The 27,500-nt window shown below is 41.7% G+C and overlaps 2 protein-coding genes across 3 annotated transcripts in view; one reads left to right on the top strand and one right to left on the bottom strand.

The window, feature by feature from the left end:
• LOC123508012 (E3 ubiquitin-protein ligase TRIM32-like) overlaps positions 1–27,500 on the top strand; it is a 128,768-nt gene that overhangs the window by 24,971 nt on the left and 76,297 nt on the right. The window lies entirely within an intron of this gene.
• LOC123508064 (collagen alpha-1(XV) chain-like) lies at positions 9,630–18,774 on the bottom strand. 2 transcript variants are annotated; one of them, XM_045261480.1, is made up of 4 exons: positions 18,534–18,774; positions 11,975–12,169; positions 11,236–11,351; positions 9,630–10,136 (listed from the first exon to the last, which is right to left on the bottom strand). In XM_045261480.1, exons 2-4 carry the CDS (start codon positions 12,128–12,130, stop codon positions 9,881–9,883), a joined length of 528 nt encoding a protein of 175 aa, XP_045117415.1. In that variant the 5' UTR covers positions 12,131–12,169; positions 18,534–18,774; the 3' UTR covers positions 9,630–9,880. The 2 variants fall into 2 exon arrangements, with proteins under 2 accessions (XP_045117415.1, XP_045117425.1); XM_045261490.1 differs by having other exon boundaries at positions 18,622–18,769.

The following is a 27,500-nucleotide window of genomic DNA, read 5'->3' as shown; positions in this document are numbered from 1 at the left end:
GTAGTAGTAATAATAATAATAATAATAATAATAATAATAATAATAATAATAATAATAATAATAATAATAATAATAATAATAATAATAATAATAATAATAATAATAATAATAATAATAATAATAATAATAATAATAATAATAATAATAATAATAATAATAATAATAATAATAATAATAATAATAATAATAATAATAATAATAATAATAATAATAATAATAATAATAATAATAATAATAATAATAATAATAATAATAATAATAATAATAATAATAATAATAAATAATAATAATAATGAAAATAAGAATAAAAATTATAATAAAATTACCATTATTATTGTTAATAATAGTACTACTACTACTACTACTACTACTACTACTAGTAGTAGTAGGAGTTGTAATTGTGGTAATATTAGTAGGTGTACTATATGAACGTGAGGTGAGGCGACCCACCTGCAGGGTGAGGGCGTGGGGGCGGGGCGTGGCCTGCAGGGAGTGGAGGTGCAGGCGGCCGTGTTCCAGGCTGATTCTGGCGTGCCGAGTTTGTCCCTCCACGTCCTGGACGGCCAAGACACGGCCGGCCTCCACCAGGCCCCTGGCACGCTGCGTCAGCCTCAGCAGCTCCTCCGCCTGCAGGGAGACAAAAAGTTGCAGCAGCAGCAGCAGCAGTAGTAGTAGTAGTAGTAGTAGTAGTAGTAGTAGTAGTAGTAGTAGTAGTAGTAGTAGTAGTAGTAGTAGTAGTAGTAGTACAGCACGGTTCAGTAGGTGGGTGGTACAATAGTAATCCTGAGTGAGGCAAGCGGCAAACAGTGGATAGTACATTCTCACTTTGTTTCTCTGACAGTGTTGATTAAGCCTAAGGTAAAGGCGGATTGACACGTGCCGATTTGCGACTGAAATTTTTGGTACGTACAATTTCCCTCCCATCCCTTCTAGCTGGAAAGTGTCACACGTAGCGCCTGGAAAGTATCGACTATTATAGTTGGCGCCTTGGCAAGAAGTTAATCTCAACGAACAGGTACCCGCCAAGATGTCTTCCTTCAGTGACGATGCTGAGGCGGGGTTGCTCTTCTTTGGCGTACCGGAAGAGTCAACAGAAGAGAAAATTCCTGTGGATACGTCCCTGGCTAAGTAGAAGGAAAGAAAGGAGTGTCTCCCACACTCTGTATTAGCCTACATTTCTCATAAGCAAATTGTTAATCTCAAGAAGACTGTGCACAATTGAGATCAAATTAAATCCTGCCAAGTGTTCACTCCTCACCTCAACAACACCCTGCATTGAGGGAAACACTTCTTGGAGAGTGGCAGTTATTTCCACATTTTCAAAGCTTACCCCGTGACGTCACCACGTAAAGAAAGTCGCAAATCGACTAACAAGACTAATATGTTGATATTGTTTTGCGACTGCTTTCTCCAGTCGCTAGGCACAGATTTTGAGTCGGAATTCTACGTACGTAAAATTTCAGCAGCAAATTGGTACGTGTGCATCTATCTTAAGGCCGGAACTCCCAACCCCCTCCCCATCCACTTACCCCACCCCTCACCCTCTCTCTCTCTCTCTCTCTCTCTCTCTCTCTCTCTCTCTCTCTCTCTCTCTCTCTCTCTCTCTCTCTCTCTCTCTCATTAATGGTAATAATAATAATTATAATGATAAAGATGATGAGTATGATGATGATGATGATAAAAATAATAATAATAATAATAATAATAATAATAATAATAATAATAATAATGATAATGATATAATAATAATAATAATAATAATAATAATAATAATAATAATAATAATAATAATAATAATAATAATAATTATAATTTTTTTTTATTATAACAAAAACAATAGACATAATAGCAATAATGTAAACAAGGGAGAGAGAGAGAGAGAGAGAGAGAGAGAGAGAGAGAGAGAGAGAGAGAGAGAGAGAGAGAGAGAGAGAGAGAGAGAGAGCTCTGATTCTCGCTGGGCAGGATAGATCATAGCCACTCACCGTCAGACTCGGTTCCAGCAGGGCCGCCAGCCTGTCCGCGATGGAGGAGGCTGCGGCAGGTGACTCCGAGAGCTGGAGTCACCTGCAGCAGCAGCAGCAGCAGCAGCAGTAGAGCCTGCTGGCTCAATGGCCGTCTGTGTGGCCTGCAGGGTGGCGGCCTGCAGGGCTGAACGGGATGACTTTGCAACCTGAAAAACCCATGGCAATCTATGTTTTCAAGGTCGCCTACTGGTCACCCAGACAGTTTTCCCCATTACGGAGCGAGCTCAGATCTCAAAGACCAATCTTCGGGTAGAACTGAGGCCACACTACACTCCACACACCGAGACAGCGAAGTCACAACCTTTTGAATTATATCTCGTACCAGCTTACAGCTAGGTGAATACTGAACAGGGCTACACATTAAAAGATCGCATATTTGTCTCACCGCACTCGGGACTCGAACCCAGGTCTTTTCTGTTGTGAGCCGAGTGTGTGTGTGTGTGTGTGTGTGTGTTTCACTATTTGATCTGCTGCAGTCTCTGACGGAACGAGCTCAGAGCTCATTATTTCCGATCTTCGGATAGGCCTGAGACCAGGCACACACCACACACCGGGACAACAAGGTCACAACTCCTTGATTTACATCCCGTACCTACTCACTGCTAGGTGAACAGTGAACAGTGAACAGGGGCTACACGTGAAAGGAGACACACCCAAATATCTCCACTCGGCCGGGGAATCGAACCCCGGTCCTCTGGCTTGTGAAGCCAGCGTTCTAGCCACTGTGCTACCGGGCATATTGTGTGTGTGTGTGTGTGTGTGTGTGTGTTTCACTGTTTAATCTGCTGCAGTCTCTGACGAGACAGCCAGACGTTACCCTACGGAACGAGCTCAGAACTCATTATTTCCGATCTTCGGATAGGCCTGAGACCAGGCACACACCACACACCGGGGCAACAAGGTCACAACTCCTCGATTTACATCCCGTACCTACTCACTGCTAGGTGAACAGTGAACAGTGAACAGGGGCTACACGTGAAAGGAGACACACCCAAATATCTCCACCCGGCCGGGGAATTGAACCCCGGTCCTCTGGCTTGTGAAGCCAGCGCTCTAACCACTGAGCTACCGTGTGTGTGTGTGTGTGTGTGTGTGTGTGTGTGTGTAGTTAATGGTTGGAAGTTAATTACAGTTTGCAATGATTAATAGAATACAACAATGTAATGTAACAATGTAGTTCATCATTCTGAAAGTCAACAAGTGTTTGGTGAGTGACTGTTATCTGTCAACATTGTTCAGAGTCAATACAGTACGTGTGCTGGACTACAAACAATGTATTGTAATTGAACCGTGCACCACGTACTATGTAGTGCAGGACCTATCGGTTAAGCCTTAAGGCGTGCTCAACACACAAAGTCAGTCAGTAAGAAGAGAAGAGTGACTGAGGTGCAAGCACACCTAATGTGAGGACACACTCACCCTGGTGACGGTGGTGACCACGTGGACGTCAGGAAACACTGCCGCCCTCTCCTCCTCCTCCTCCTCCTCCTCCAGCAGATGGTCTGCATCCTCAATCACCTCGTAAGCTTCCTGTCGTGTTGATGGAGTGCGCAGCTCCTGCAGCATGGCGTGCAGCGCCTCCTCTCTCTGCCGCACCTTCTCCTGCCTGCCCTCCACGCGGGAGTCCTCGCGGCTTATCGCCTCCCGGGCACCCTTGCTCTGGTCCACCAGCGTCTGGAGGTCGTCCTCCAGCTGCTGCTGGCGGCCACACCACCCACCCAGGGTTGTCCGGTAGTCTGCCAGCTGGCTCTGCTCCTCCTGGCAGGAGCGGATGGCGGCCAGGACCTTTGCCTCTTGCTCCTGCAGCAGGGACCGTGTCCTCTTGCTGAGTCCCGCTGTGGCCCTTGGTGCAGGCTGTGTCACTGCTGCCGGAGCTGTCAGCTGCTTTTCTGGCTTGGGTGCCACACAGGCCAGTCCTGCACCTCTCATCTTCCTGATAAAGGCCTCTGTGATATAGGAGATAGGGAACTGGCCGGCCTCAGGCAGGGCGTGACTCACCCTGCACGTGGGGCACGTGACGGCACCCTGCTCCTTCAGTTCATTAATGCACGGCGTGCAAAGTGTATGCCCACACGGCAGGTTGCGTGGCCGCCTGTGGGTGTCGTCAAAGGTGTTGAGGCACACAGGGCAGTCCTCTACGTTGTCGTCCTGGAAGAAAGAGACAGCGGCGTGAGGGACACACTGTACACAACGCGACAGGCTGGCCACAGGACACAGCAGGACAGTGAGGGACACGCAGGTGTGGGAGTGTAACACTGCATGGGTGTGCACGATGGCTGCTGCAGGAGGAAGGGAACACTGACTACCCGTGCCACTCCCCAACCCAACACTGACTGCCATGTCCACCCCAACACTCACCATAGCTCTGGCTGCTGCTGCTGCTGCTGCTGCTGGTGATGAAGCTCTTCCTTCAGAGTGGCGGTGGAGGTGGTGCTGGCTGCCTTGGTGTAACAGTGACAGAGTGAGAGTGGCCACAGCGCGATTCAAACTCCGCCTCCTTGTTCCTGCCTGGGTGGAGATGCGATTCACGTCCTCAAAAGTCAACCTGAGACAAAGTTACGGGAAGAAATAAGCACATGATAGATGTAATGGAAAATGAATCTTATAGCCCGCAGTTACTACACGCACTCTTCCACCTTCACTCCTTCGCAAACTGAAGCAAAACACAGCATATTATTTTGTATGGAGTGAAGCATCACATCCCTGTATTATGAAGAGTGAGGGACAGGAATGGCCAGCAGGAAGGCCACACAGACACAACTATGTTGTACAACACAGAACTCAGACCTGTGTGTGTGTGTGTGTGTGTGTGTGTGTGTGTGTGTGTGTGTGTGTGTGTGTAGAGCAGGAGGCATACGTGCCTGAGAGACGCGATGCATTGAGTGAGGGACAGGGAGAGAGAGGAGTGAGGGAGGGCTGGAGGCAGTGATGTCACCGTTATTTTCCCTCAGCTTATGTGTACATCCATTTATCTGTTTCTCTCTTGTTTTGTGGTTGGGGGATTAAGTGTTATTTTTCTCTTTATTGTGATTATTTATTCTTTTTTTTTTTCATTGTGAATTTTCTTTAAGTTTTTCTTTTTTGTTGTGCATTGCAGTGTGAAATGATATGTTGTGTAATAGTGTTTCATGCTTTGTGTACATCTTCCTCCCTCACCCTGGGCCCGGGGTCAGCAGGAGTCTGTCTGTCAGGCTGGAACGATCAGTCCTGTTCTTGTCCTGCACGACACGCGCTGGTTGGACAAGATGGTCACTGGACACTAGACACTAGACACCAGCAGACTGCTCGCCACACGCCTGTCACATGTGTGTGTGTGTGTGTGTGTGTGTGTGTGTGTGTGTGTAAAGGCCTGTACTGGTTATCAGGAGCGGGAACAGCCACCACCACCACCACCACCACCAGCCGTCACCCTCTCACTGCGAGCTGAAAGTTCGTTCATTATTACTGATCTTCGGGTGAGACTGTACGTGGCACACCTCACTACCACACACCACACCACCACAAACTACACACTCACCACTCACCACACACCAAACACTACCACACACCACCACAAACACTCACCACACACCACCACACCAGACCACTCACCACACACACCACATACTAGACAGCCCATCCCGTGTTAAGTTTGTCACTGGTCACTGGTCAGTCAAAGCACAACTCTGTATATTTCAACTCATTACATGTACTACTATACTGTTCACACACACACACACACACACACACACACACACACACACACACACACACACACGAGTTGATGAAATTATTATAACTACTACTACTACAACTACAACTACTACTACTACTACTACTACACACTACTACTACTACTACTACTACTAATATAATAATAATAATAATAATAATATTGTTACGTTATCAACAAGCTGCACTGTTTGAAATCCAGAAGCCATTTCAGAGTACACAGACTATACTACTACTACTACTACTACTACTACTACTACTACTACTACTACCTACTACACTATTACTACCACCACCATCATGAATACCATAAAAACTACTACTACCTCTTTTACTACTACTACTACTACTACTACTACTACTTCTACGACTAGTGCTACTACTACTACTACTACTACTACTACTACTACTACCACTACCACCACCACTACAACTATTACCACTATTACTACTACTGCTATTACTAATGCCATCATAAATACCACCACTATTACTACTACTAATACGACTATTACTACTACTACTGCTAATACTATTACTACTACTGCTACTACAACTACTACCACTACAACTACTACAACTTCTGCTAATACTTTTACTAAAATGATAATAATGATAACAATAATATTAACAATACTAATAATCACAATAATAATAATAATAATAATAATAATAATAATAATAATAATAATAATAATAATAATAACAACAACAATAATAATAATACTTCATAATTATTGTTGCATATATCTAAAGACATCGATCTATTCCTTCTATTAATAGTTTCCCCTTCAAAATTGTATGTCCCCTGTATCGGGACTTGAAGGGGACACTAAACTGAACTATTTAATTTCACTCCTTCAATGTCAGACTATGTTACCAAACGACTATTTTAACTATGAAGGAAGAGAGGTAGGATACTCAAAATTGGAGGAGAGGTGGAGGAAAGTCGGTAGAGGTGGAGGGAAGTGGAGATAAATTGTGGAGGGAGATATGGAGGAAAGAAACACATGTCAATCCCTATAAACTACTACTACTACTACTACTACTACTACTACTACTACTACTACTATCACTCTCTTCTACCTCTCTCGTTCTCCCAATATTCTTACTTCTATTCCTTCAAATTATTCTTCATTACTTTCTACTACATCTTTGCATTATAACACCTCTTCTTCATCAACAGAACACAAGAGAAGAGAATCAAACATACCAAACACCTTTCTACTACTATTTCTTTACTTCCAAACCTTTCTACTTTTCTATTTTCCCCAACACCCTTATTTATACACCTTTAATAAACTCTTCATTACCTTCTACTACATCCTTGCATTATACCACCCTCCTCTTTAACAAAATACAAACTAAAATTAACAAAAACAAAACACGTCAAACTGTCTACAACGCCTGCCTACTACAACTACATTCACCCTCTCGCACCTTCCTCTCCTTCCCAACCTCCTCATTTCTACACCTCTAGTCAACTCAAGCCAGGGCGGTGAAGGAAGGCACTCACCACTCAGGGCTCGTCAGTACTTCCTTGCCATCGAAGCTGAATATTCTCGGTTTCTGCATGAAGCGACCGCCATCACCTGAGAATATCCCGCGCCAGGTGTTGAAGAGAACCTCCCCCCTGTGCAGGTAAACAAAGGTACGCACAGGTAAGTGAAGTTAGAAGTGGTTATGGTAGTAAATACAGTGAAATCTAGGTAAATGAAGGTGAGTGTAGGTAAATGTAGGTATGCACAGGTAAGGCAGGATGAAAATTAGGTAAAACAGAAGTACATATAGGTAGAAATAGGTAAAACAGTAAGCACATGTAAAAAATAGGTAAATACAGGTATATATAGGTAAAACACAGGTTAATATAGGTAAAACACAGGTATATATAGATGAAATATAGGTAAAACTTAGGTAAAATAGGTAAATACAGGTAAATAAAGGCAAAACATAGGTAAATACAACTGTAAATAGGTACAACACAAGTGAATATAAGCAAATACACTCACCAACACCCAGACGTATCTTTCTTGCGAATAATAAATAATAAATGATAAACAAAAGTGAAGATAATACATAAGGCTCCTCCTCCTCCTCCTCCTCCTCCTCCTTCTTCTTCTCTTCTTATTCCATTTATCATCACCATTTTTACCAGAGAGAGAGAGAGAGAGAGAGAGAGAGAGAGAGAGAGAAACATGAGAGAGAGATTAGAGATAGCCAACCACTCCCACTCTACATTAATATTGACGACAGGTAAGTTAGCATCGTCTCTCCTAACAAACACAAAAAAGAGAGACAGAGAGAAACAGAGAGAGACAGAGACAAACACGAGAAAGAGATTAGAGATAGCCAATCACTACCACTCTACCTTAATATTGACGACAGGTAAGTTAGCGTCGTCTCTAACAAACACCAACAATAGAGTCAAGGTTCTGGATCCTGGAGGTGAGAGAACAGAGAGCCCTGAAGGTTAAAGATAGCTCAGCCACTACCCGCCGCGCCTCACGATAGGTTCTGGAGGTGAGGAAAGCCCTAGTCCACGCCTCACCATCACGCCCCTCATGTCTCCGGTGTACGGCTGGTTGAGGGCGGCCAGGCGTAGCTGTGGGCGTGTGGGAGTGATGAGTGTGGGAGGTATGATGAATCTGTGGGCTTGTGGGCGTGAGTGTTTGAGGAATGAGGAATGTATGGGCGTGTGGGTGTGAGTGTGGGAAGGAATGAAAATATGGGCGTGTATGGGCCTGTGGGGCGTGAGTGTGGGAGGAATGTATGGGGTGGGCGTGTGGGAGAGCGTGAGTGTGGGCGTGAAGGAAAATGAGGAATGTATACGAGTTTTTCTATTCTATTTTATATTTTTTCTCTATTTTTGTTGGGATAGGAATATGATAGGTTTACATTTAGGAATGGGAATATAATGTGTATGTCCAGGAATATACATAATAGGAACAGATGGGAATATGGTAGGAATGCATAGGAATAAAGTAGTAATGCATAGAAATATATAGAAATGCATAGGAATGAAGGACTGCAAATAGGAATACATTGGGGTTATACAGGAATGCATACGGATTAATAGGAATGTTAACACACACACACACACACACACACACACGACTCGCCAGTATTTTTTTTTTTTCACTCTCTAACTCTTTCCAGAAACATCATCTTTATATAACCCTCTATCTACAAAGTCCTGCACTATTTTCTCATTTTAAATCTTTTCAAAAATCTTCACTTCTTAACTATCTTTCTCTCTCTCTTATTCTTTAGCTTGAAGATTTCCTCTACAACAAAATCTTTCCTCAAAAATCTCAACTCTGTTTCTTTCACTTCTAAACTAAAAAAAAAAAAAAAAAAAAAATAATAAATAAATAAATAAATAAATAATCTTCCTAATATGTCAAAAAACTTTCCAAGACACACCAACACACACTTTCCCTCACCAATATTCGAAGCACAAAGAGCAAGAGAGGAAGAAAAGTTAGACATTCATTCAGTTCTTTTACCTTCCTTTTAACACACAAAAGCACAAAAGATTAGCACTGTCTTCCCTCACAGATTTTCAAAACGCACTGTGCAAGAGAGAGAAAGAAAAGAAAGAAATAAAACTAGATAACAATAAACACACGAAAAAAAAATTACTGTCCTTCTTTTATAGATATGCAAAACACAACAAGAAAGAGAGAGAGAGAAAAAGCTAGACATTCTTTCATTTTCCTTACCTTCTTTCAATAAACACACACAAAAAAAAAAAAATCACTGGTCTTCTTTCACAGATTTTCAAAACACAGAAGAGAGAGAGAGAGAGAGAGAGAAAAAGCTAGAGATTCTTTCATTTTCCTTAGAGAGAGAGAGAGAGAGAGAGAGAGAGAGAGAGAGAGAGAGAGAGAGAGAGAGAGAGAGAGAGAGAGAGAGAGAGAGAGAGAGAGAGAGAGAGAGCTAGACATTCTTTCCTTCTCTTGACCTTCTTTCAATAACCACACAAAACCAACCCAAAAAACTCACCCTTACCTTCCCGCACACCTATACAAAACACAATAGACACTTCACACATCTCCTTAGCTAAATCTTCCATAAAACCACACACGACCCTTTTCACACGTCTTCTAAAGCACTCAGCACTTCAAAATATTCTTCTTCACTCATATCCTGCTCCGCCTTTCCTGCGTGTCTTCTCCTCCTTCCCCCAGAGCTCTTGTACGCGTGACTTGTGGCTTCAATACACAGCACAATGAAGGAGTTGTGGCAGCCGTGTTTCTCCTGCGACAAGAGGTGGTTTTGTTGGAGAGAGGACGCCAGCCCAACCACGTCCCTTGAGTCACTGTGCCAAGCGTCGCAGAAAGAGGACAAGGCTCTCCCCCATCAATGTCAGATCCGTGCCATATGTATTTCTGTGGCCTGTGTGTGGGAGGCGTGGCAGAATTTAAGGTTACTTGTCATTACTTGTGCACAAACTCAAACTAAAATGGGGAAAGTGACGTTTTTTTTTCATGTAAGAGGGACAGTCAGCTTAGGGCAACAAAAAATGTGTTAAAAATAGGCTTACTGAGGTGCCAGTTCCTAAACAGTGAAAAGGTTACTTGGCATCATTCGTGCATAAACACAGCTCAAACTATAAGAGGGAGAGGGACAGAATTTAGCCCCTTGCATTATTATTACCCTCCTCATCATCATCAACAGAACACAAAACAAAATAATCACACCAAACCCTCATCTTCTACTTCTACTTCCACCCTCTTCTATCTCCTTCTTCCTCCCAACCTCCTCATTTCTATAGCTTTAATTAACCCTTCATTACTTTCTACTTATCCTTGCATTATACTACCCTCCTCTTCATCAATAAAACACAAACGAAGCAAATAAACACGTTAAATCTATCTACTACTAATACTTCCGCCCTCTTCTACCACCCTCATCTTTCCAACCTCCTCATTTCTATACATCTAATTAACCCTTCATTATTTTCTACTTTATCCTTACAAAACACAAACGAAGTAAATAAACACGCCAAATCTATCTACTACTACTATTACTACTACTACTAGTACTACTACCACTCTCATCTACCTCTCTCGTTCTCCCAATATTCTTGCTTCTATTCCTTCAAATTATTCTTCATTACTTTCTACTACATCTTTGCATTATAACACCTCTTCTTCATCAACAGAACACAAGAGAAGAGAATCAAACATACCAAACACCTTTCTACTACTATTTCTTTACTTCCAAACCCTTCTACTTTTCTATTTTCCCCAACACCCTTATTTATACACCTTTAATAAACTCTTCATTACCTTCTACTACATCCTTGCATTATACCACCCTCCTCTTTAACAAAACACAAACAAAATTAACAAAACACAAAACACGTCAAACTGTCTACAACGCCTGCCTACTACAACTACATTCACCCTCTCGCACCTTCCTCTCCTTCCCAACCTCCTCATTTCTACACCTCTAGTCAACTCAAGCCAGGGCGGTGAAGGAAGGCACTCACCACTCAGGGCTCGTCAGTACTTCCTTGCCATCGAAGCTGAATATTCTCGGTTTCTGCATGAAGCGACCGCCATCACCTGAGAATATCCCGCGCCAGGTGTTGAAGAGAACCTCCCCCTGTGCAGGTAAACAAAGGTACGCACAGGTAAGTGAAGTTAGAAGTGGTTATGGTAGTAAATACAGTGAAATCTAGGTAAATGAAGGTGAGTGTAGGTAAATGTAGGTATGCACAGGTAAGGCAGGATGAAAATTAGGTAAAACAGAAGTACATATAGGTAGAAATAGGTAAAACAGTAAACACATGTAAAAATAGGTAAATACAGGTATATATAGGTAAAACACAGGTTAATATAGGTAAAACACAGGTATATATAGGTGAAATATAGGTAAAACGTAGGTAAAATAGGTAAATACAGGTAAATATAGGTAAATAAAGGCAAAACATAGGTAAATACAGGTGTAAATAGGTAAAACACAAGTGAATATAAGCAAATACACTCACCAACACCCAGACGTATCTTTCTTGCGAATAATAAATAATAAATGATAAGCAAAAGTGAAGTTAATACATAAGGCTCCTCCTCCTCCTCCTCCTCCTCCTCCTCCTCCTCCTTCTTTCTTCTTCTTCTTCCACTTCATCATCCTCATTTTTACCAGAGAGAGAGAGAGAGAGAGAGAGAGAGAGAGAGAGAGAGAGAGAGAGAGAGAGAGAGAGAGATAGCCAATCACTACCACTCTACCTTAATATTGACGACAGGTAAGTTAGCGTCGTCTCTCCTAACAATAGAGTCAAGGTTCTGGATCCTGGAGGTGAGGAAAGCCCTAAAGGTTCCGCTCAGCCCCGCCCGCCGCGCCTCACGATAGCAGGTGTAGTCCACGCCCGTCACGCCCCTCATGTCTCCGGTGTACGGCTGGTTGAGGGCGGCCAGGCGTAGCTGTGGGCGTGTGGGAGTGATGAGTGTGGGAGGTATGAGGAATCTGTGGGCTTGTGGGCGTGAGTGTTTGAGGAATGAGGAATGTATGGGCGTGTGGGTGTGAGTGTGGGAGGAATGAGAAATGTATGGGCCTGTGGGCGTGAGTGTGGGAGGAATGTATGGGCGTGTGGGCGTGAGTGTGGAAGGAATGAGGAATGTATACGAGTTTTTCTATTCTATTTTATATTTTTTCTCTATATTTTTGTTGGGATAGGAATATGATAGGTTTACATTTAGGAATGGGAATATAATGTGTATGTCCAGGAATATACATAATAGGAACAGATGGGAATATGGTAGGAATGCATAGGAATAAAGTAGTAATGCATAGAAATATATAGAAATGCATAGGAATGAAGGACTGCAAATAGGAATACATTGGGGTATACAGGAATGCATACGGATTAATAGGAATGTTAACACACACACACACACACACACACACACACACACACACACACACACCTTTGTTAACTCTTCCTTTACGCAGCCAAACAAACAAACAGACAAACAATAAACAAGTAAATAACACTGAGATATCTGAGGCAATAACAATCTATATACACTAACTACCCCCGTTGTCCTACATACTTCACGCCACACAAACACGCACACACACGAACACTCATTACACACACTTATCCATCAACTACCACTCATCTCTGCACACATCAGCCCAGTAGTGTGCTCGTTACACCAGGGAACGGTGCTAAGAACGGTAAATATTGATGAAACAAAATATAGGCGGTCTTCTCCACGATGCCTCAGGCCCCGGCAATCTACGCAAGCCTGCTGGTTACAATACTTTCGTTTCTCACTCTATTATTCGGTCTCTGTACGACGATTATTGTGTTTCTATAAATATTTCGTTGCCATTGAAGTGATTTCCGTGCCTCTGTTCGGTAAATATGTGGTGTTTTGTGCTGTGTTTGTGCTGTGATAGGGGCCAGCTGTGGGGCTCAAATTTATGCCTCGGCCATTAACCCCTTTTTCATTTCAAGCTGTAACCGAATCCCTATCATTTCAAAGAATCGCTTACGCTCTTTGAAGTATGTAACACTGCCACTGAATCAAATATGTGGCTTTATGATGGTGTTTAGTCCTGTTAAAGGTTTTGTTTTCTTTTATTTACATTTGGTTTTGACGATATAGCTCCTTCTAGACTGTTCTGCAAGACTGCTCAGATTCTGTAAAGTGTGTTAGCATACTCGCAAATCAACATGGTTTGACTTCTCATTACTTTTAACGGTGACAGTGTTGATACGTTTTTGATTAATTGATTTAAATATATTCTATTATTAGTTATGCTAGAGATGCTTTGATATTGTGGATATTGGTTAAAATATTTATCAAGTCATAAAATATCAGACATTCGGCCGTGGCTTCATTTTTTCTATTTTCCATTTTTGAAATGAGTTCCGTTACGAACGTAAAATCACCAACTGTCACCAGCCCAGGTGGACTTGAGTGAGAGGAGCTGGGAGGATGAAAGTCTAAGCGACGTGGATGAACTGAATGATAGATTTGTAGAAAATGTGAGGAATGCAGCAGTAAGCCAGATAGGGTATGCAAGAACAAGTGCCAGAAAGCATGCATGTAGGCCGTGGTGGAATAATGAGATCAGGGATGCTAGGAAGGAAAGAAAGAGACTGAATAGGATGTGCAGACAGTTAAGAAAGAGGAGACATGAGAGTGAGGAAGCTGAAAGGGAGTACCTGAATGCATGGGCAGCGTATGTGAGTCAGCAGCGAATGACGAAGCGAAAGATAATGAATGCTAAAGTTACAAGTGAGAGAAGTGTGATTCAGGCCCTTAGAGAGAAAGGTATGGAAGGTGGGCGAGAATGGTACAGATTCCTGAGGGGTGAGGGGATGCCTGACAGTGAGAATGTGGAGAGCCTGAAGGTGAATGGGGCAGTGGTGACTGATAAGGAAGAGAAGGGCAATGAAAGAGTTTTGGGAAGAGATTGGAGGTGTAGGTGAGGTCTTTGATGTGGATGAAGGATGTGTGTCACTGGAGAGAAAGGATGCAGATGAGTTGAATGAAAGGATCAGCAGGGAGGAGGTGGAGAAATGTGTGAGGAAGCAGAAGAATGGGAAGGCAGCAGGGCCGGATGAGATACCGTATGAAATGTACAAAATGGAGAAGTAGTGATTGATAGGATGACTGAGTTGTTCAACCAGGTGTGGGAGGAGGAGAGTGCCGAGAATGTGGAATGAATGCAGGGTGACCTTGTTGCATAAGGGAGGATATAAGAGTAAGAATGAGTTGAGGAACTACAGGCCGATTGCGTTAGTTAACACAGTAGGCAAAGTGTTCAGTGCGGTGTTGAACGAGAGATTGTGCAAATGGATTGAGAGAGTTGGAGTGTTAGGCGAAGAGCAAAATGGATTCCGAGTGGACAGGAGAGCAGAAGACAATCTGTTTGTGGTGAATGAATTGATTGAGAGAAAGAAAAGGGATTGTAGCAAACTATACTTAGGTTTCCTAGACATAGAGAAAGCATATGATAGGGTAAACAGAGAAATGCTAGGTAGGGTGTTAGAAAAGATTGGATTAAGTGCAGAGATAGTTAACATAGTGAGAAGTATGTATGTGGATACAAGAGCTAAGTATAAACTAGGGTACTGCTAAGACTTCTGATCCTCGGGAATCTTTGTGCTTCTTTTGTGGGGAGAGGTTGGCCAACAGTAGTATGAAACCAGCTCACCTCCAGCGTCACCAGAAAACAAAACACCAGTGTCATGTTGGTTAACCGGCAGAATTCTTCAAAAGAAAGCTTCAGAAAGCCACCACAACTTGAGACAAGGTTCTGAAAGCATCTTTAGCTGTATCTCTATTAACTCCTAAAGCCAAAGAGCCATTCAGTATTGCTGAAGAACTTATTTTGCCAGCTGTAGGTATGATGGCTGAAATAATGCTGAATCATAAGACAGCTGACCAACTCAAAACACCTCCTTTATCACACCAAACTGTCTCTCGCAGGGGAAGTGAAATAAATGCTGATATTCAGGATCAAGTTGTGAATAAACTGAAGGCAAGCCAGTCATTTTCTCTCCAAGTTGATGAATCAACTGACATCAGTGGGCAAGCTCAACTTGTCTCATTTGTGAGATATATTGATGAAGATGATATCAAGGAACACATAGTTTTGTAAAACAAATTGGAAGAGAACATCAAGGGAAGCTTTTTTCAATGTCATTAATCGGTTCTTCATTGAACAAGGGCTTAGCTGGAAATCTTGCATGAGTATGTGTACAGATGTTGCCGTATCAATGACTGGTAAGGTGAAGGGACTGGTGGCAAGGATTAAACAAGAAAAATCCTGATGTTGAGTGGACTCATTGTATCATTCACAGAGAATTTTTAGTACCAAAGACAATGAGTTCACAATTGCACGAGATTCTGAATGACGCCGTCAAAGCAATCAACTTTATAAAGTCAAGGCCACTTAATACTTGTCTGTTTCACAGATTGTGTGAAAGCATGGGGTCAGAGCACACAGAACTATTACACAGATGTGCACTGGCTGTCTCGTGGGAGGATACTCGCCAGATTGTTAAATTGTGAGATAAGGTAGCTTCATTCTTATCAGAACAGGGGTCTCTTCTTGCCACATTTTTTTTTTAAACTACTCGGCTTGCACAACTGGCATATCTATCAGACATATTCAACAAACTGAAAGAGTTAGATATGTCTCTGCAAGGTAAGGACACAAACATTCTCAACCTGTATGACAAAGATGCTGGTTTTCAAAAAAATTAGGGCTATGAAAGGAGACATGCTCAGGGGGATATTTTACGTGCTTTCCTCTGTCAGATGCCTACTTTCCCGATAACATTATGAGAAAGCCACTGTGAAACCAGTCATTGTGGAACATATGTCCAACTTCATCAGTACTTTTTAAGTCTTACATTCCTGACATACATGAACAATCAGCACAGCTGGACTGGATTACAAATCCAATCCTTTTGTCTGGACAAGAGAAAATGCTTCCTATTTGCCTTCAGGAAACACTGATAGAAAGAAGTGTGTGCGGACCGTGGCCTAAAACTGTTATTTGAGAGATCAAATGTCACTTGCTTCTGGAGCTCTGTGAAGAAGGAGCAGCCAGACTTAGGAAAAATTGCCTTCGAAAAACTTCTTCCTTTTGGATGTACTTACCTTTGTGAGGCGTCTTTCTCCGCAATAAGTGTTATCAAATCAAAACAGAGAAACAAATTGAATGTCAACCTGAAACAAAGCCTGATCATTGCAGTAGACTCAATACAGCCAAGCTGTAAGTAATTTTCATGCATTTTGTTTCTAAATAATTCTTTATATTTTAGCATTAAAGTTTTAATTATTGACCAGCACTCCTATTATGCACTCTTTTCATATTTGATATGTTATTTGCATTATGCTAAATGTAACTGAGTTTAATCAGCCATTACGGGATATAGAACAGTAGAAGGCGGCAATAAAGAGTACAATAGGTAAAAATGTTTGGACACCAACCAACTCTTTAGCTTATATACAGAAGAATTGGCTGCTAGAATGAGGAGAATGAATGCAGGTGTATATGTGGGAAATGATAAGATAGGTGTGCTCTTGTATGCAGATGATGTTGTAGTCATGAGTGAGTCGGAAGAAGAGCTACAGAGTATGCTTGATGTAGTAGATGGGTATGGAAGAGATTTTGGAGTGAGATTTAGTAGTGAAAAGAGTAAGGTAATGGTTGTGAATAGGTCAGAGGATGAGAGGAACCATGTGTGGAGATTAGGAGTGAATGAGGTGCAGCAGACAGATGAATATAAGTATCTGGGGATGTGGATGAGTCCGGATGGCTGTGTAAAGATTAAGAATGAGAAGATAAGTATGGCAAATCAGTGGGTAGGTCGTCTAGGAAGTGCAGCAAGGATGAGGGCGAGTAAATATGACGTGCTGCGAGAAGTTTGGAAGAGCGTGGCTGTTCCGAGCATCATGTATGGTATGGATGTGATTGCTTGGAATGAGAGTGAACTAGATAAGTTAGAAATAGGGCAGAATAGAGTTGCAAGAATGGCACTTAATGCACCTAGATATGCAGCAGTAGAGGCCCTTAGGGGTGATATGGGTTGGAGCACTTTTAGAGATATGTGAAAGCTACCCTAAGGTATAAGGCTAGGTTAGAACGAATGAATGATGCAAGGATAGTGAGAAAAGTGTTTCTGTGGAATGTCAGGAGTAGCAAGTGGGGAAGAGGTGTGGCTCAGGCTGGTAGCAACAGGTAGTGGAAGACATTTAGAGAGAGACTGGAGTATGATTGTTAGAAATGGAGAAGGTAGAGAATGGGATGTAAGGAAGTGGAAGAGTGAGATAGACAGAGTAGTGAAAGGTGTGGGACTGGATGACTGGAGAAATAGGATGGAGCAAAAGAGTACCTTGGTATGGTATAGAGAGAAAGAGGCCCCAATGTATGAAAAGTGGTATGAGGGAAGCCTGGGTGGTGATCTTCTCTTCCGAGCTAGGCACAGTGCATGGATGTGAATGCAAGGAATTATAGATGGTCTGAGTCCCGCAGCAAAGTGTGCCAGATGTGTGACTTGGGAGAGGATGAGACAGTGGAACATGTGGTGCTGGAGTGTGTGAAGTATGCCAGAGACAGGTATGAGATGATGCAAGTGGTGCTGAGTGAGCTGGGGCATGACAGAGTGGAGATGACAGGAAGGGAATGGATGGAGTTGCTGCTGGGACTCTGTGGGGAGACGAATGAAAGGATGATTGAGGCTGTGAAAGAGTTCCTGGAGAGAATGTGGCGTGCCAGATGCAGGAACTAGTGGTGTGAAAGATAGTGATTGCCCTCTTTGTTGTCTGGTGTTCTTTATGTTCCCTACAGGAGCTGCCGATACAAAGGCCTGACCCAGAAGAAATTCAGCGTCACCTGTACCATCAAGATCAGCCCGCCCACCAGCCAGCCCAGGGATGTGACGTCATCAGGTGGACGGTGCTGGCTCAGCTGCCGCCTGCCTGCTGTGTTTAGCTAATATTTGCCACACTCAGCACTGTTTTCCCGCCACTGGTGTCACTAAATGGAGCCACATGACTATGCTTGGCTATCAGCTGTTCAGATACAACTGTCAGTGGCAGGTTTTGGTGTGATGAAGGCTTAAGGGAGGCGGAATGGTGGTGGTGGTGGTGGTGGTGGCGGTCTCCAAACACACACACACACACACACACTAGCGTCACTTGGCCGTCCACACGGAATTAACACAAGGAACAACACTATCAGAGACACTGTCTAATGCAACAACACATTGTGCAAACTCCACCAGCAGGACAAGTGGTGGCTGGGTGGCTCACTCACCAGTATTGTAGTGTTGATGGCAGTTCTCAGCAGCTCCAGGCCACAGCTGGCACTCTCAGCCAGACACCAAGCTTACACCAGCACTCACAGGCAGCCGCGGCCCGTGTCACCGTCCTGACCAGCGTAAATCCATGTTAAATAAGGCACCAGCAGCACACGGCCACTCTCCTAATACCGTCACTCCTTGTCTCAAACTGGCGCCTTGGCCGCCCGCCGGCCTTCCCCACCTCTCCCTCCTCCACTGCGCGCGCTGGCCGAGGCGGGACACAACACAACCACACTCCACTCGCTCCACTTCTAATACACGAATACAATATGAAATATGATCAAGTATAAGCATGTCAAACTAAATCATTTGCCACTATCATCGTAACTCTATGTCAAAAGTAGAAGGAAAAGAGAGAAGCGGTACAGAGAGGAGTATACCGCACAAACAAAAACACTCGTTAAACAGTGATGGAGGAGCAGGAAGAGGAGGAGGAGGAGGAGAGACATTCGAAGGTAGGAATGAGAGAGACAACTGGAAGAAATTCGGAGAAGAAATAGTAAGAGACTACATGGGATAGGGGTAGGTTAGTTGATTGGATTAGTGAATGGCTTTCTGATAGGAAACAGAGAGTAGTATTAAATAGGGCAATGTCTGAGTGGAAGGAAGTGGTTAGTGGGGTACCCCAAGGATCAGTGCTAGGACCTCTTCTTTTCTTGGTGTACATTAACGATTTAGATATAGGAATTAGTAGCAAAGTATCAAAGTTTGCAGATGATACTAAGATAGCATGTGCAGTACAGGGTGAAAAGGACAATTACAGAATACTACGAGACCTGGACAGGCTGATAGCATGGGCAGACAGGTGGCAGATGGAGTTTAATTCTAAAAAGTGTCAGGTTATGCATTTAGGTAAAGACAACACAAACTTTAACTATGAGATGGAGGGATGTTGGCTAGAGGCAGTAGAGGAAAGAAAAGGATTTAGGAGTAGTGATAGACAGGACTATGAAATTTTCAAAGCAATGTTTAGAAGCAAGAAATAGGGCAAATAGGATCCTGGGTTTTATAAATAGAAATGTTAGTTATAAAAGTAAGGAAGTGGTGCGTAGCTTATATAATTCCTCTGTTAGGCCCCATTTAGAGTATTGCATACAGGCCTGGTCACCCCACTATAGGCAGGATATCAACATGTTAGAAGAAGTTCAGAGAAGAGCAACTAGGATGATACCAGCTTTGAAGCGCCTGGAGTATAGAGATAGATTAAAGGCATTCAACATGTTTTCATTTGAGAGGAGATGTATAAGAGGGGATATGATAGAGTTATTTAAAATGTTCTCAGATACAAACTACATAGATGTGAGATCTTTCTTTACCTTAGAGGAGGGAAGTAGGACTAGAAATCATGGCAGGAAGATTAGAAAGCAAGGCTGCAGGTTAGATATAAGAAAATATTTCTTTACTCATAGGGTGGTAGACTTCTGGAATGCATTGCCAGAGACGGTTGTAAATAGCACTAGTTTGACAATGTTTAAAAACAGATTAGATAAGCACTTAAATTTATTAGATTTATAATTATGTATAGCGCTGCATGATAGTTTTATAAGAAATTTACTATAGTTAAACAAGACATGATCCCCATGTATGGGGATCACAGATTGTAGAGGAATTCGCTGCAGGACTTAGCCCTGTTAACACTCTCCTTCCACCTTATCTCCGCCACGACCAGTTGTGAGCAAGTTAGGAACATGCTCATATACACTGTTAGGGGGGTTCGCTAAAGCGGGGTGTTCGTTAACCGGGGGATCGTTATAAGAGTCTTTATCTTTGTCTAATATATCAAAATATTTGTTGTTTTAATTAATTTTTCTATTTTACGTTAGTTTTTTGTGGTATTAAGTGGTGTTAGGTGGTGTTAAGTGGTGTTATTTGGTGTTAGATGAGGTGTGGGCATTCTACAGACTACAGATTTTACGCTTCACTAATGTTAGTAAATGTTAGAGCAATTTACAGTGTTAAGTGGTGTTAAATGGTGCTAAATGGTGTTAAGTGGTGTTAACTGTGTGTGTTATATGGTGTTAAGGCGTGTTAAGTGGTGTTAGGTTTTCTTAAGTGATGTTAAATGTGTTGGATAGAGTTAATGTGTAAGTGAGTGTGTTATAAGGTGTTATGGTGTGTTAAGGTGTTGAATGATGCTCAGTGGGTGTTTACATGGTGTTAGGAGTGTGTTAGATGCTGCTATGGTGTGTTAGGATGTGTTTAGTGGGTGTTAGATGGTGTTATAGTGTGTTAGGATGTGATAAGGTGTTAGTATGTGTTTAGTTGGTGTTATGGGTGTGTTTGAAGTATGTTTAGGTGGTGTTAAGTGGTGTTTAGGTGGTGTCAGTTGATGTTAGGTTTTTAGTTAGTGTTAAGTGGTGTTGAGTGGTGTTAGGGTGTGTTAGATGTTGTTAAGTGGTGTTAAGTTGTTAAGAGATGTTGAGTGGTGTTTAGGTAGTGTTAGGGTGTGTTAAGTGGTGAGAAGTTGGTGTTAAGTGATGTTGAATGGTGTTAGGATGTGTTAGGTGGTGTTAGATCTTAAGTGGTGTTAAGTTGGTGTTAAGAGATGTTGAGTGGTGTTTAGATAGTGTTAAGGTGTGTTAAGTGGTGAGAAGTTGGTGTTAAGTGATGTTGAATGGTGTTAGGATGTGTTAGGTGGTGTTAGATGTTGTTAAGTGGTGTTAAGTTGGTGTTAAGTGATGTTGAGTGGTGTTTAGGTAGTGTTAAGGTGTGTTAAATGGTGCTGAATTGGTGTTAAGTGATGTTGAGTGGTGTTAGGGTGTGTTAAGTGGTGTTAAGTTGGTGTTAAGAGATGTTGAGAGGTGTTAGGGTGTGTTAGGATCTGTTAGATGGTGTTAAGTGGTATTAAATATGTATTAGATGTTGTTTAATTAGTGTTAGGGTGTGTTAGGTGATGTTAGAGTGTGTTTAGGTGGTGTTTACCGAAGTGTTACAAGGAACACATTGATAAACACGAGAGAGAGAGAGAGAGAGAGAGAGAGAGAGAGAGAGAGAGAGAGAGAGAGAGAGAGAGAGAGAATGAAATGAATAAATTAAGTTGATAAATAGAGAAATTAAATATAAAACAGAAATATTGGTAAGAATTTAATAATAGACGAATGAGAAGAGAAATAGATGAAGATAAATGTAAATAAAGATGGGGAATAGATAGACACTACTGATAAAGGGAAGAAGAGGAAGAAGGAAATAAATAAATGAAAATTGAAATAAAGATAAATAAACGAAGGAAAAGAAGAAAAGAAGAAAAAATAAGAGAGACGGAATTAGGAAGGGAAGAAAATGAAGACAAAGAAAAAATAAGGAAAAATTTATGAAAAAAAGAACGAATGAATAAATAATGATAATAATAATGATACTAGGATGCGATTAAGAGTTAGGAACGTGGCTGCAGTTATAGAAGTGGTGGAGTTAGGAAGGAAACACAGACTAAGAAAATGGAAAAATAAAATGAATAAAAAGTAAATCGATAAAATAAGAAGAATAATGAGAGAGAGAGAGAGAGAGAGAGAGAGAGAGAGAGAGAGAGAGAGAGAGAGAGAGACGTGGGGGGGGGGGGGTATATCGGAAGCTGTGCGGGTTCACCAGTCGGGCGGTGCGCGACTATATAAGCACTCAGTTTACTTCCTGCCTTGCCATTCTCCTCTGGACACGCCACTGTGCACCACCACCACCACCACCACCACCACTACTACTACTACTACTATGGGTGTGACTACTGCAGCCCTATCATTGGTGGTGACCGTGTTCATACGCCTCCCAGCCCCTCTCACAGCCCTCCCAGTCCCTCTCCCCTCTCCCTCTCCCACCTCAGCCTGTTATTGTAAACGGCTCGATGGTTGACATAAATTACATGGCTGAACGATTTATTTTGCTATGATGCTGCTACGACTACTACTACTACTACTACTACTACTACTACTCCTGCTGCTACTGTTGATAAGGTATGTGTTGTTGTTGTTGTTATTGTTATTTTGTTGATATTGTTTTAGTTCTGCTACTATTGCTATTACTGCTACTACTGCTACTACTACTACTACTACTACTACTACTACTACTACTACTACTACTACCATCACCACCACAGGTCCAGTGGCTTGACTCCTCTGGGACACCTATCCCTACCTGGTCCAGCGGCGCCTCAGTGTACCAACTACGTGCCGGGACACACCTGCACCACGCTTACCTGGTGTTTGTGGACTTCAGGAGGGCGCAGGAGGGTGTGTACCTGTGCGCTGCTACTGGGAGAGAGGGAGGCGCGGCAGAGTGTTACCGTGAGAGGCTCCTTGTGGTAATACCAGAGGTCTTAATGCACTGGTTAGCTGGAAGGAAAATGAGTTTAGGGTCTGGAAGTTTATATTCAGAAACGCTTGTAGAAATCTAGTCACTCTGCCTCTAGAACCGTAAAAACTTGCTAAAAACGGTTTGTTCCTTGCTACGGCTATTTTTCAAGGCCACAGAGATGACTGGCGGGGTTTTTAAGAGTGTTTCTACAGTTAATAGTGTAGAAATTTTGTCACTCTGCCTCTAGAACCGTAAAAACTTGCTTAAAATGGTGTATTCTCCAACTAAAATGACTGGCGCTGTTTTTAAGTGTTTCTACAGTTAATAATGTAGAAATCTTGTCACTCTGCCTCTAGAACCGTAAAAACTTGCTAAAAACAGTATATTCTCTCACTAAGACAATTTTCCAAGGCTTCAGAGATGACTGGCGTGGTTTTCAAGAGTGTTTCTACAGTTAATAATGTAGAAATGTTGTCACTCTGCCTCTGTCTGTGTTTAGAAGATTGTGTGTGTTCATGTGTGTGTTTGCTGTGACAGACACTCATTACCAAACCTTCTCATAAGTTTAGCAATGTTGAAAGGTGGTGTTGTTCTGTAGCGTGCATGATTTATTGTACACTATTTATTTGTTATGTATGTTTATTTATTTATTGATATATTTTTCGTGTTTTTCTAATAAATTTGATATCTTTAAAAAATGTGTTGTTTTCCGTGATGGACAGACAGACAGACAGACAGACAGACACACAGATAGATAGACAGACAGACAGACAGACACACAAACAGACAGACAGACATAGAGTAAGAATAAAAGTGAAAATGAGAAAAAATAAATGAATGAAGAAAATTTATTATCCTTCTGAAATCTCTTCCACCACCACCACCACCACCACCACCACCACCACCACAACCACTCTTACTACTACTACTACTACTACTACCCACTACCACCACCACCACCACCACCACAAAATAATGAAAGAATATTAACGTGTGTGTGTGTGTGTGTGTGTGTGTGTGTGTGTGTGTGTGTGTGTGTGTGTGTGTGTGAATGAAAGGGAAACGAAAAGATTTGTGAGATAAAGAAGATAAGGAGGAAGAGGAGAAGGAGGAGGAGGAGGAGGAGGAAGGGGAGGAGGAGGAGGAGGAGGAAGATTGAGTAAGAATATTGTCTTTCATGTTTCTGAGATGAAGGGAACATGTGTGTGTGTGTGTGTGTGTGTGTGTGTTCAGATTCCTTGTCTTTTCCTGTTCTTCACCTCCTCCTCCTCCTCCTCCTGCTGTTACACCATGTTTACATATGCAAAGATAACCCTGAGCACATTTATTTTGTCTTCTCTAATGTCTTCAAACGTTCGTGTTATCTCTACGGAGGAGGAGGAGGAGGAGGTGGTGGTGGTGGTGGTGGTGGATGAGATGAGAGATAAGTGATTCATAAAACGATAGTAATAGTAGTAGTAGTAGTAGTAGTAGTAGTAGTAATGGTAGTAGTAGTAGTAGTAGTAGTAGTAGTAGTAGTAGTAGTAGTAGTTTCGTGCCTTCAAGTTGCAGTTCCGGGATTGTGTGTTAGATCTATAATAATCCCCAAAAGGCAACATTTTATTCCACTGCTACAATTTTCTATATATATTGAGATTAAAATAAAGTCCACAAATAGTCACCAATAATTACTCCAGCACGTGGCAGGATCTCTCTCCATACACGTGACACAATTCTCAAAAGTCTCTCCTGAAAATCCCAAGCATCACATTTCAAAGTCACGATCACTCAACACCTTCAAGTCAAAACCACACAACACATCCAATCAAACACTAGTCCTGAATCTCAACATCCTTAAATACATCGTACAATATTTCCTCCTCCCCTCCATGAAGTAACAATCACCAACTCTTTGTCCTTCACTAATACAACAGTTTGTTTCTCCATCTCGCCTCTCACGCCACTCCAGTCAGGACTCTGCGACCCTCTCCCTTCTGCTCTATTGTCTTGACTAGAAAAGCTCTCTCTACTTCAGTTTCTTCTTATTTTACTCTCTAGGTTATTAAGTCGTTTATTTTACACAAGAGACATCCCTGGGCGTGGCAATGTATCTTGATCCAGTCCACATTAATACACGTTACTTGCTCATTCTTAAGCGTGGCAGTGTATCTTGACCCAGTCCATAGTGGTACATGTCACCCAGACACACTCTTAGGCGTGGCAGTATCCACAGTAATACATTTTGCGTAGACTCGCCCCGAGGCGTAGCAATATATGGATATTTCTACTCATTCCGGGTAGAAACCTTCCAGACAACTATCCCCTCTTCTTCAGTGACACTCAACTGTCTCCCTCTTCCACACTGAACATCCTCGGTCTGTCCTTCACTCATACTGTCCTTCACTGCAAACTTCACATCTCATCTCTTGCTAAAACACCTTCTATGAAGTTAGGCGTTCTGCGGCGTCTCCGCCAGTTTTTCCCGCCCCTCCAACAGGTAACTCTGTACAAGGGCCTGATCCGCCCCTGTGTGGAGTACTTTTGGCATGTTTGGGGGGGTTCCAGTCACACAGTTTTATTAGATAGGGTGGAATCAAAAGCTTTTCGTGTCATCAACTCCCCTCCTCTGACTGACTGTCTTCAGCCTCTTTCTCACCACAATGTTGCATCTCAAATACACAAAGGGATTCCATGCTGTGCGAGAAATGTTAGTAAATTTGAAGGAGCGGTATAATGAACAGCGCCAAACACCATTGTGAGCATTGAATTTCTTCCCGCCAGTGTGCACTGTGCACGTGTTTGAGAGTGGAATTCCTGTAGAAGCCTTTAATTTTGTACTTTAGGTCAGGGGTGTGGAGTCGGAGTCGAGGAGTCGGAGAGTCGAGGAGTCGGCTACTTTTGGCTGGAGTCAGTCGGAGTGGAGTCGGTAAAATACAAGCGACTCCACCTCCTTTACGTGATAAATTTTCGAGTACAGATTCCACTTGGAGATTCCTACAAATTGTGAGAAATTGACTTTGTGGAGAATGTGTCCAATCAAGCACTACATATAAAGATAATTTTTACTAATTTATCATAATTATATAATCGTCAAGTACACTTTTATTATGGATTCACTCGAAAATATGTAAGTCTTGATTCTCTTAACCTTCGTCTTTTTTTGGTGTGGCAATTAGCGGGATTTTTGCTTAAGCTTTTTCCTTGGCCGCCATCCCTCATGTAAATAAAAATAGACTATATCGTTGTACTGGAAAAAAAAAAGAAGAAAAAGAAAAAAAACCTGGAGTCGGAATCGCAACCTTCAAATTCCCTGCTTTAAATATCAATGTTTTTTTGGGCTAATACATGTAGGCCTATAAGATTGTGATTTTTTTTTTTTTTTTTTTTTTACTTGGCCCAAGCAGTGAAATTTTGCCCTCCTTTTGTCAACAGTAACATTTTTTTTTCCTGCAGAAGCTTTTAATTATGTACTTTAAATATCAATGTTTTTTTGGGGGCTAATACATGTAGGCCTATAAGATTATGATTTTTTTTTTATTTGGCCCAAGTAGTGAAATTTTGCCCTCCTTTCGTCAATACTCACAAAATCCTTTTCCTGTAGAAGCTTATAATTATATACTTTAAATATCAATGTTTTTGGGGCTAATACATGTAGGCCTATAAGATTGTGATTTTTTTTTTTAATTTGGCCCAAGCAGTGAAATTTTGCCCTCCTTTCGTCAACAGTAACAATTTTTTTTTTTTTTTCCTGCAGAAGCTTTTAATTATGTACTTTAAATATCAATGTTTTTTTGGGGCTAATACATGTAGGCCTATAAGATTGTGATTTTTTTTTTTTTTATTTGGCCCAAGCAGTGAAATTTTCCCCTCCTTTCGTCAATACTCACAAAATCCTTTTCCTTTAGAAGCCTTTAATTATGTACTTTAAATATCAATGTTTTTTTGGGTTAATACATGTAGGCCTATAAGATTGTGATTTTTTTTAAATTTGGCCCAAGCAGTGAAATTTTACCCTCCTTTCGTCAACAGTAACAATTTTTTTTTTCCTGTAGAAGCTTTTAATTATGTACTTTAAATATCAATGTTTTTTGGGGGCTAATACATGTAGGCCTATAAGATTGTGAATTTTTTTTTTTTTTATTTGGCCCAAGCAGTGAAATTTTGCCCTCCTTTCGTTAATACTCACAAAATCCTTTTCCTTTAGAAGCCTTTAATTATATACTTTAAATATCAATGTTTTTTTGGGGTTAATACATGTAGGCCTATAAGATTATGATTTTTTTTTTATTTGGCCCAAGCACCTAAACCTGTAGAAATGGTTCAAGATGTCTTTTCTATGCCTAAATATGATTTTGAAAGCTCACTCTCATTTTTATTGTATTGCTGTGGTCTATTACATAGAATGTATCCATGACCACGAATGATTTATTGAAAAAATAGGTATATTTATAAAAATATGTCAGTGGTGTCATAATTACTTATCAATATACTCAAAATACTGTGCAGTAGATCAGCTATTTTATATCATTCCAACTTGAATAGCAATTTCAATATATTTTGTGTTCATGCGTACAGTCATCGTCGGTTGTGTTGGCAGCCCTGGGGCGTGAGGCGCCGGGTTGGCGAGTTGGCCCAGCAATGAGTCATGATAGCCAGACACG

The sequence above is a fragment of the Portunus trituberculatus genome, chromosome 3 (genome assembly GCF_017591435.1).
Source record: "Portunus trituberculatus isolate SZX2019 chromosome 3, ASM1759143v1, whole genome shotgun sequence".
Taxonomy (NCBI): Eukaryota; Metazoa; Arthropoda; class Malacostraca; order Decapoda; family Portunidae; genus Portunus; species Portunus trituberculatus.
This window is presented reverse-complemented; position numbering and strand designations above follow the sequence as displayed.

Coding starts and splice junctions, on each gene's coding strand:
- LOC123508064 (XM_045261480.1), bottom strand. CDS start 12,130: ATGAGGGGCGTGACGGGCGTGGACTACACCTGCTATCGTGAGGCGCGG. Junction 11,352..11,974: donor TACCTGTCGTCAATATTAAG/GTAGAGTGGTAG, acceptor TTACCTGCACAG/GGGGAGGTTCTCTTCAACAC. Junction 10,137..11,235: donor GTACTGACGAGCCCTGAGTG/GTGAGTGCCTTC, acceptor TCCCACACACAG/GCCACAGAAATACATATGGC.